Source organism: Ochotona curzoniae, unplaced genomic scaffold (genome assembly GCF_017591425.1).
Source record: "Ochotona curzoniae isolate NIBS_2020 unplaced genomic scaffold, NIBS_Ocur_1.0 contig_4792, whole genome shotgun sequence".
NCBI classification, from domain to species: domain Eukaryota; kingdom Metazoa; phylum Chordata; class Mammalia; order Lagomorpha; family Ochotonidae; genus Ochotona; species Ochotona curzoniae.
This window is the reverse complement of record NW_024466389.1, coordinates 7,342,704-7,353,792: the sequence shown is the minus strand read 5'-3', so window position 1 is coordinate 7,353,792 and position 11,089 is coordinate 7,342,704. Positions and strand designations below refer to the sequence as shown.

Sequence of the window (11,089 nt, the reverse complement as noted above, 5' to 3'; positions counted from 1 at the left end):
TTGCTTTGAGTAGCAGGAACATTTTAACACTATTTCTCCCAATTTATGAATGCAGTGGATCTTTCAACTTTTTGTGAAGATTCCTAATTTCTTTCATCAGGGTTCTGTAATTCTTGTGGTAGAAGTCTTGGAATCCTCCTAAATTTGTTCTTAGATGTCTTATTATTTTGGCACCTTTTATGAATGGAATTGTTTTAGTGATTTCTTTCTCGGCAAGTTCATGACTACTGTATAAAAATATTACTGATTTTTTAAAAAGATTTTATTTATTTTTATTGAAAAGTCAGATATACCGAGAGGAGGAGAGACAGAGAGGAAGATCCTCCATCCAAAGGTTCATTCCCAAAGCCACCACAATGGCTGTGCTGAGCTGATCCAATGGCAAAAGCCAGAAACTTCTTCTATATTTCCCATGCAGGTGCAGGTCCCAAGGCTTTGGGCCGTCTTTGACTGTTTTCCCAGGCCACAAGCAGGGAGCTGGATGGGAATTGGGTTGCTGGGATCAGAACCGGAACCCATATGGGATCCTGGCACGTTCAAGGCGAGGACCTTAGCCACTAGGCCACCATGCTGGCCCCATGCTACTGACTTTTTATATGATGATTTGATAATCCTATAATTTTACTAAATTTATTTATCAGTTTTGTCTTTTGGAAGAGTCTTTAAATTTTTCTATATTAGAATCCATCATCTGCAAATACTGATGTCTTTTCTTTCTCTTTCTTATTTCTTTCTTTATGCCCTTTACTTCTTTCTCATGTCTAATTGCTACTAATATAATTTGCAATATGTAAGACTGACAGTGACGGCCCAGCATGATGGTTCAGTGGCTAAATCCTTAGCTTGCATATGGAGTATCTCGTAGGGATACCGGTTTGTATCCCATTTGTATACCAGTTGGACGCCAGTTCATATTCCAGCAACTCTACTTCCCATCCAACTTTCTGCTTTGTGCCCTGGGAAAGCAGTCAAGTACAGCCCAAAGCCTTGGGGCCCTGTACACACATAGGAGACCTGAAAGAGGCTGCTGACTCTTGGCTTTGGATCTGCTCAGCTCAAGCCAATGCGGCCACTTGGGGAGTGAACCGGGATATGGGACATCTTTTTGCCTCAGCCACCTGCTCTGTCCTTAGCCTGTCCCCCAGCTACAGCACTGCCTCTGTGTGTGAGGGAACCGGGTCTGTGTGTATATGGCCTGGACTCCAGGCAGTGCTAGCAGATTCAGGATAATGAATGAACCATTGGGTGAGAGGATGTGGAAGCTGTTAGTCCAGCTCTGTAAATCTGCTTTTCCAATAAAAATAAATCTTTAAAAAATTTAGTGACAGTGAAGAGAGGGGGTATGCATGTCTTGTTCCAGACACGTGAGAAAATTCTTGCATCTTTTCTCTTCAACGTTGGCTGTGGATCTGCCATATGCTAGACCTAAACCTTTGTCATGTTTAGGTGTGATGTTCTGGAGTTAATTTATTAAGAGTTTTTGTTTTTTGGGCATGGCATGATGGCCTAGCAGGTAAAGTCCTTGCCTTGAACAAGCCAGAATCCCATATGGGCACTGGTTCTAATCCTGGAAGCTCCACTTCCCATCCAGCCTCCTGCCTGTGGCCTGGGAAGAAGTCGAGATGGCCCAAAGCCTTGGGACCCTGCACCCACGTGGGAGACCTGGAGGAAGTTCCTGGCTTTGGATCGGCATAGCACTGGCCATTGCGGTGACTTGGGGAGTGATGCATTGGACAGAAGATCTTCCTCTCTGTCTTTCCACCTCTTTGTATATCTGCCTTTGTTATGAAAATAAAAGAATAAACCTTAAAAAAAAAAACCCCAAAAAACTACAGGGTCCAGCTCAGTAGCTTGGTGGCTAAATTCCTTGCCTTGCACATACTAAGATCCCATATAGACACTTGGCTGCATTCCTGAGCTGCCCAGGGGACTGATGGCTGGCAGTTGCAAGGCAGGGAGGAGCAGTGCAGGGTGGGCACCTGTTGCGGCCTCTGCTCCTCACACACCCTCCTTTGTCACACAGGGGCCAGTGTTTCCTTTGGAGCAGTGCAGCTGCACCCAGGTGGCCTGGGTCTGAGGCTAAGTGGGGCCTGCTTTGTTTGATCAGGTCAAAAGGAGGCCAGCCCTGAGGTGTCAGCTGTGTCATGGACCTCAGGGTCTCCTGGCCTGGGCTCACTCCCTCTGCACTGGCACTGCAATGAAAACAGGGATATGCAGGCATGTGTACCCCTGGAGCCCATTGAGGTTTTCATGGGAAAACCAACTGGAATTATCCTGGAGGTTGACCAGATGTACAACATCAGATTGGCATTATGATGCTTTATTTGTTGCTACTGAGGACAATGCAATGTTGACGACAGAATATGGAATGCAGCACTTACCTACTCCACATTAAAACACAAGAACCTGCGTCCTGACTTTCCCTGCAACCTTCCACAACCAGCCCAATGCCCTAGGCCCTGCAAGCCATGCTTCTCAGGCTGCTTTCCCCTGTCACACTGCAGTTAGCATCTTTGACACTCTGCCCAAACCCATCCCAGGTCCTTGCTGAAACTGTCCAGAAGGAAGATCTGGAAATGTGCACACAATTAGTCCAGCAGGTAGTACTTGTAAAATTTAGGTTCGTATTGGTAAAACACCATCCATTTTGCGGAATTCTCACAGGGCTTAGTGCTAAACACAACCTTCTTAGGCTCTCTTGTTCTTTTCAGCATACCCATCAGCTCTCTACACAGATGGAAAAACCTCTCCCGCTGGACAACACCCTGAGTGTCATAACAATCCAGGGGAGCTGGGTACTGCTCCACTCTCAGAGCACTGAGGTTGCCTGTGTGCTCCACAAGCTTTTCCATCATGGCCATGGAAATGCTGTTCCTGAAAAGACTTAAGGTGGTGAGCTGGTAGCACTGGCTCAGGGCAGGCAGGATGGTGTTAAGCTGGGAGTCAGTGATGTCGCAGCGCATCAAATCCAGGGTCATGAGGGTGGATGCCACTCTCTCCAGCAGAACTCGGAGGGGCTCCAGGCTGATGTGCGTCAGTTTGACACCACTCAGGTGCAGGTGTTTGAGTTCGCTGAGTTTTGGACACTGGGACAGATAGCAGACATCAGCTTCGGAGAGCTGGCAGGCTGTTACAGAGAAGTCCTCCAGGGGGCTCTTCAGGTACCTGGGGAGACACCAAGAATGAATCCTTCATGATGACACCAAGGTGAGAGACATCTGTTTGTGCCAAGCCCCAAAACCCCAGATCCCACTCATGCCCACCCTCACCAACACCCAGTGTGCTCCAGCCCAGTGCAGACCCGTCCTTTCAGTTAACCACTCTCAGGCTGAGTCCTTCCACTGCCACTGGAGGGACTGGGTCAAGTTCACAAAACCTCTCAAGGTATCTTTCCTCACCTGTCCAGCAGAATGTGACTTGTCTGGACAATGAGTGCCCAGGTGGGGACACGGATAAAGCCCAGACCCTGGACAGGTGCAGCAACAGCCCTGTGGGTGCCCTCCCAGGAGGCCTCACTCACAGCCCTGGACCCCAGAACCACCTGTCACCTTTCCCATGCATGTCTCATAGGTCACACACCTCCCTGGAGCTCCAGGCACCAGACCCAGGCTCACCCTGTCCACACAGGTGCTGAGTGGACAGCTGACATTTTATGGTGCCTTCTTAGCTGATCTACTTTTTCAAATACACTTCATGAAGAATAACCAAACTCATCCTTAAGTCAGAACCTGCTCCTTTCCTCAGGCAGCTAGCTTCCTGTCACTGAGCCCTCTTCTTCTATACTCATGCTCAGCATGAAGTAGGAACCCTCTCCTGTAGCACACTGACCTGTAGCTGCTGGCTGACCAATGCTCAAAGCCCACTCTGCCCTTCCAAAGTAGCTTGGTCTCTCACCTGAGCACCTGGTCCAGGTTGTCCTCCAGCAAGTTGACAGAGTCCATATGAAGGCCATGAAGATGGGGCATCTTGGCTAGATTGGAGCTGAAATTTGAGTTGAACTGCACCTTTTTCTCTAGGGTTATGGGGGTTGGGAAAGAGAGGTGGAAGACAGACAACTTGTGAAGGCTGCTCATCCGGCCCATGTAGGGAGCAAACTTCGCCAGGGTGGCGAGTCCCCAGACAGAGTCCACTTCCACCTCCTGGATGCAGCCTAGCTCCAGAATGTCAAGGATTTTCCTGAAGCTGTGGATGTGCCTTGGCGAGATCATCAGGTTGTAACAGCACAGGTGCACCAGGCTGGCTCTCTCCTTCACCCACTGAAGCAGGTGGGGGAGGAACTCATCATTTGTGACCTCGGTGAGGGTGACGTTGGCTATGACCTTCAAGGCTGACTTGAGCCCCTTGTGCTCCACTGGCTGTCTCCTCATATTAGGCTCTGAAGAGCAGGCATCATCCAGGCTCTCGCCCCACACATTCCAGAAATTCAGACCAACATCCCGTAAATCCAGCACGTGCAGCTTCCCTCTCCTGGGGGTCAAACAGAGAAGACTCAGAGAGTAGGCAGAGGGGACTTCTGAGCTGGGGAGCCCGCACCTCACACCCCTGCTGCTGGCTTTCTTCCCATTTCCTCTTTGATTGATTTATTTATTTGATTATTTTGCCTTGATATATTTCTTGATCCTGACAGAGTTGAGGGGATGCAGGCTGAGAGACATGAGTCTTTAGGGAGGGAAGGGGCCCTCCCCTCAGTCTTTCATTCATCCCCGTTTGTGCAGGGCCCCTGCCTGGTCCCCACTGCCCAATGCTTTCAAGTACCCCTGGGAAGTGGCAGGAACGTGTCCCCTCTGTCACCTCAGGAAGCCCTTCCCCAGAGGGACTCATGGGTCCTGACCTCTCTTACATGACTCCCTTGCTATCCAAAGAAGCTTCTGGAACATCCTCCAGACCTCTACCCTTCCTGAGCCCAACTCTCTTTAATGGATCTCTGTGTCAGTTACCTGCAGTCAGACTTCTGGGTGTACTTCATATCGAGTCCATCCAACACAGCATTCAGGATATCTACTTGTGGCCACTTCATGAGGGCGCCCAGCGGGAGGACTTCAAAGGGCCAGACCATCACCATGGCCTTCAGGATGCTCAGGAGCCTCCTGTTGAAGGCCTCCAGGAATAGTGCAGGAAACGTCTCTCTGGGAAGCTGGTCCAGACTAAGGATGGCCAAGGCCTCATTATCCAGCAGGCTCTTCTGTGCCAAGTGCAGGAGTCTCGGTGGGGTCATGCTGCTCATCCTGCTGAGTGCTCAGTGACAACCCTGGGGAAACATTCAGAGAGAAAAGACCTTTCAGGAGAGCTCCCAGCAAGCCCTGAGCCACCAAGTGTAGGACCCCATCTCAGACTTCTGCCATGGAAGTACAGGACTGCTGAGTCACGCCAATTCTCTGTGCCTCTGGACCACACTTCACACTTCCGCCTCACCCGACACTCTGACAGTCCTCAGGCCCTGAGGTGGCTGTAATGGGTCTGGGGTCCATCTGTACCATGTCACCAATGTGAGGACTAGTGAGGCAGCCTGCAAATGCCCTCACACTGGAAGGAACTAGTGACCATCATTCAAGGCCCTAAAGCAACAGAATCGCTCATGCCAGGTGGCCCACACTGCCAATCCACTCAGACACACTTTTGGAAAGGCAGAGTGGCAGAGAGGAAGAGACAGACTTTCCTGGTACTTGTCTGTTCCCCAAATGCCAATTTACACCTGGAGCGGTGCCAGCCAAAGCTGGGAGCCAGGACCCACTCCCGTCCTGATCAACTTAGTCGTGGGACTCCATGCTCTTGTGCCGTAAACTGATTTTCCCAGGTGCCCCAGCAGGAAGTTAGCTGTAAATAGAAGTGGGAGTCCATATCAGGCAGTTACCTTGATATCAAATACTAAAATCTACTTAAAATCAACTGGAAAAAAAAAAAAAGGTAAGAATCTACTACAAGGGGCGTTATGCAATAAGCAGTTTTCCACTCATTACCTGGACGTGTGGAAGACCTGATACAATACCGATAACATGCATGTTATATATGTCTGATTCAAACTGATTACCGAACTTCCTTTATTATGATTTTAATTGGAAAGTCACATAAACAGACAGGAGGAGAGACACAGAGGAACATCTTCCATGCATTGATTCATTCCCAAAGTGGCTGCAACAGCGGAAGCAGAGCTGATCCAATACCAGGTGTCTGATTTTCGTCCTGGTCTTCCAGGCAGGTGTAGGGTCCCAAGGCTTTTGGCTGTCCTCTACTGCCTTCCCAGACCACAAGTAGGGAACAGGTGAGAAGCAGGGCCCACTGGGATTAAAACCTTCAAACATGTGGGATCCGGCGCTTGCAAAGCAATGATTTTATCATTTGGTGACTGCAATGAGCCATGTACATTTTACTTTTTAATAAAAATAAATCTTAATTTTAAAAAGTCTGGAAAAGAAATAGGAAGACCTAAAATTAGCCTAATTGTGCTTCAAGAATAAATCAAACAAAACAATACGACAGCTAAGTAATTAAAGAACTCCAGCCAAAGGATAAATGAATTTAGTAAAGTTGCAGAATATGTGTGAAGTACTTGGGTCCCGGCCACCCACATGCGTAGGAGGTTTGAATTCAGCTCTATTCCAACTGTGCAGGTAGTTAGTGGGGAATAAAGGGCTGAATATCTGTTTCCTCTGGCTTTCTAATGAAACAATTCATAGTAACAAACAACAACAGTAATCTTGTGTTGATATTCTTGCCTTGCAAACACATGGATCCCATATGAGCACTGCTCTGTATCCAGGTTGCTCCCCTTCCCATCCAGCTCCTCCCTTGTGCCCTGGAAAACAGTAGAAGATGGCCCACACCCTTGGGACCCTGAACCTGTGTGAGAGACCCAGAGGAAGCTCTTGGCTCCTGGCTTCAGATCGGCTCAGCTCTGGCCATTGAGGCTGATGGCTAACCTGCACACTGGAGGTGAGAGGTTGGATCTGCTTCAGCCCGGAATGTCTCCCAGGCTTCAGCCCAGAACAGGAGGGGCCATCAGAGCCAGTTAATTCCCCAGACTGGCGAGAATCCAACCAACCAATGATATACCTTAGTGGATTTTCCTTATCTAAATAGGGCATAGACTGGCCCTTTGCCAACCCACATGTCTAGAGGAGTATAAAACTCCTTAACACATAATTCATCCACCCTTTTCTTTCCCCCCCTTTTCCCTCCATTCTGTGTGAATTGGGATTGGAGCGGATTTTCCAATTAAGCTTCAGTTACAACTATGGACAACTTATTCACCAGTGGGTGGGAGATCAGGGGTCATCATCTAACAGGGGCCACATGCAGAATGAACCTGTGATTCTTTCTGTGTCTCCTTCTCTCTGTAAATCTACCTTTCCAATAAATGCAAATGTTAAGAACACTTAGAAAAAAGAGAGAATCTAATGCTGCAAGACTTACATTTAGGACCACATATGTTATACCCTGGAGAAACAACTCAAGGCATGGGATTAGGCAGCGATTCCTGGATGAGATCACAACAAGGCGGGCAACAAAAGCAAAAATAGACAATGGGACTGGAGAAAGCTGGGAAACGTCACTCGAGGAACTGGAGTGAAGATCATACAAGAGCATTTGCAAACCAAAGAGTTCCTATCCACTATATAACCCTGTGAGACCCAACACTACAACCAAATAATCCAGTTGAAACATGGCCTGGACACAGATCCACCTGCAACACCCTTATCTCATTTGGGGAGTGAACCAGCAAGGACACAAGTCTCTCCCTCCCTCCCTGTAACTGCCTTCCACATGAATGCATCTTTAAAGGAAAAGGAAGAAAAAGGAAGGAGGAAACATCAAGGGAGGGATACTTGGTGATAAACAAGGAAATCTTGTCATTTGTAACCCAGTGGAGACAACTATGACATGGACTTGAGAAGTAAAATGAGCCAGACACAGCAATCAGCTGTGGTGCTTCAGGGAGGTGAGTGCAGGTGTGGGAGAGAGATGATTAGAGGCTGGGAGGGGTGAGGGAGGAGGCTGGGTAGCAAGTGCTCACAGTGAGAGGAGGGAAGGAGTCACAGTGCCCCACGGCATGATGGGAGCCTCAGGTTCAGAGTGAGCGACTCTGTACTTAATCACACAAGAGAAGAGTTCAAGGGCTCCTAACACAGAGAAATGCTCATTGCCTGACCAGACCAGGCCATCCTGTACACACGTGCTCAAATGCTACTCATTGCAACTCTACAAATGTGCCCACTTGCTATGGCTTAACCCAATTTTCTCTTTAAAATTTTAAAAATACAAGGCCCAACACAGTAAGTAGCCTAATTCCTCGCCTTGCATATGCCAGGATCCCATATGGACACTGGTTCTAATCACAGTGGCCCACTTCCCATCGTGTTCCCTAATTCTGGCCTTGGAGTAGAGTCAAGAATGGCCCAAAGCCTTGGAACCCTGCACCCATGCAGCATACACAGAAAGGCTCCTGGCTTCATATATGCACAGCTCTAGCCTTTGTGGCCGCCCCTTGGGGAATAGATCTCATCCTCTTAGTATACCTAATTTCTCATAAAAATAAATCTTTACAAAAATGTTTTTTAAAACCAACAGTCTGGGCCTGGCGGCATGGCCTATCGGCTAAATCCTCGCCTTGCACGCCCGGGATCCCATATGGATGCCAATTCTAATCCCGGCAGTTCCACTTCTCATCCAGTTCCCTGCTGATGGCCTGGGAAAGCAGTTGAGGACAGCCCAAAGCTTTGGGACCCTGCACCCATGTAGGAGACCTGGAAAGAAGTTCCTGGATCCTGGCTTCAGATCAGCATAGCATCGGCTGTTGCACTCACTTGCAGAGTGAATGATCAGACGGAAGCTCTTCCTCTCTGTCTCTCCTCCTCTGTCTATATCTGCCTTTCCAATAAATAAATAAATCTAAAAAAAAAAAAAAAGAGAGAGAGAAAGAAAGATACAGGCCAAAGTTGTCCAGCAGCAGGATGGGCTCCCATCTGCAACACCAGCAAGTCCTCTGATCCACCTGCTAGCAGGTCCCAGCTGCTCCACTTCCCAGCAAGCTCCCTGCTAGTGTGCCTGGGAAAGCAGAGGAACATGGCCCAAGTGCTTAGGTGCCCTGTACCCACATGGGAAGAAGACTGGGACACAATTCCTGGGCTGCAGGCTTCAGCCTGGCCGGGCCCCACTTGTTCTGGCCATGTGGGGAGGGAACCAGCACATGGAAAGATTTGTCTGGCTCTCTCTCTCAGTCACTGGGCCTTTCACATACAAATTATTAAGGAATTGGAAAAGCAGAACACAAACTATCTCAAGCGACATATCATAATTAGGCCTAAGATGTCCAACTCTAAGATGGCCCTCCCAGCCCCCACACTCCCAACCACATGCTGAAATCCAGGAGCATCTTGGGACAGTGTTTCACAGAGACCTGTAGCATTAGGGTCAAAGGAAGCCAAGGGAGAAACGGCTCTCACCTTCTGCTGCTGTGTCCTCCCTGGAGATGGAGCCTGGGCCGCTGGGGAGTCCCGTGGAGGCTGGTGACTTCCTGGCTCTGGGTGAAGCTGGGAGGGCACCCTGAGCTCTGGAGGGAGGGAGCAGGCACAGGTGCTGGGACCCTTGGCTGTGAGTAGAGCCTTTCCCCAGGTGGGGGCTTTTATTGGGCCTTATCATCTCCTCGGGGTCCCACCTTGCTGCCACACCCATTGCTGCCTCCAATCCCTGGGTGACTCTTCAGGCCTCCTGACCCACCCAGTTAATCCTCATTGGACCTTGACTCTGTCTGCATTGATTCTGTCAAGTATGCTGCCTGAGGGAAAAGCGGCTGATAGGATTCACCTTTGCAATTTTTGATTGTTATTTTGTTGTTTAGATTTTTTTTTTTGTCACTGGACTAAGTGGCCTTGTGGCTAAACTCCTTGCCATGAATGAGCCTGAATCCCATATGGGCTCAGGTTCTAATCCTAACAGCCCTGCTTCCCATCCAGCTCCCTGCCTGTGGCCTAGGATAGCGATTTAGGACTGCCCAAAGCCTTGGAATCCTGCACCCATGTGGGAGACCTGGAGGAACAGCACCGGCCATTGCGCTCACTCAGTGAGTGAATCATCGGACAAAAGATCTTCCTCTCTGTCTCTCCTCCTCTCTGTATATCTGAATTTGTAATAAAAATAAATAAATCTTAAAATATTTAATATCCAGAAGAGCTCCTGGCTTTGAATCAGCTCAGCTCCAACCATTGCCGCCACTTGGCGAGTGAACCATCAGATGGAATATTTTCGTCTCTATCCCTCTTCCCCTCTCTGTATATCTGCCTTTCCAATACAAAGAAAATAGAAAAAAAAGAAAAAAAAAGAAAAGATGCCATATATTATCCCCTCAAAAGAAAAGCCACACTGCAAAATCAACAATAGGAAGGAACATGGAAATTAACAACATCATGAAGTTAACTAAGATGCTAGTGAATGACCAATGTATTAGAAAATGCAAGTTCTAAACCAAATCCTGTAACTACTTCATTGACATCTCCATTTTAGTTTATACATAACCAACTGCTATAAACCTTAAAATGGTTGTAGGGTACTATTCAGCTGTCTTCTTTTTCTTTTTTGAGGTGTCTTTATGATTCCTTTTAGCAGATTTCATTATCCCAGTGAGATTTTACTGAACTTTGTGATTTTTAGGATAATTCAAACAGGCTTATAACTCTAGCAAGCCTTATATTAGCAACTGAGGAACAACACAGGTTTAGGAGGGGTAGGCAGAGAAATCTTCAATAACTTAGTGAGGAATAACTGATTTTTGCATCCTACTTGGTGAGGTATATCAGAGTCCAAGCTGACTTTTTCTTGTCTGTTCTCTCCTTATTGGTCTCTCTGAGCTAATTTTGGGGGGCTCTGGAGCGACCCTGATGGTCAGTGCAAGAGAGGATGGGGGTGGGTCTCAGGACGGGGCGTCTCATGCTTGGATCCCGGACAGCCGCCATGGGCACATGGTGAGCTGTTCCCGGGCCTGCTGGGTTCCGGGGGCTGCTTCCTTCGGGCGGTGAATGAGATTTGGGAGGGGCGTGACCTTGGGCCTGGGAATTTAAACCTCCAGCAGCCTCCCAGCAGCTGGTGGGTCTCAGGA

General features: G+C 48.4%; 1 protein-coding gene across 1 annotated transcript; it reads right to left on the bottom strand.

Moving 5' to 3' along the window:
- Nucleotides 1-2,588: 2,588 nt before the first annotated feature.
- On the bottom strand, nucleotides 2,589-5,244 carry LOC121161303 (PRAME family member 12-like). The gene is made up of 3 exons (XM_040987609.1): nucleotides 4,938-5,244; nucleotides 3,895-4,467; nucleotides 2,589-3,165 (listed from the first exon to the last, which is right to left on the bottom strand). Exons 1-3 carry the CDS (start codon nucleotides 5,222-5,224, stop codon nucleotides 2,589-2,591), a joined length of 1,437 nt encoding a protein of 478 aa, XP_040843543.1. The 5' UTR covers nucleotides 5,225-5,244.
- Between the last annotated feature and the right edge of the window lie 5,845 nt (nucleotides 5,245-11,089).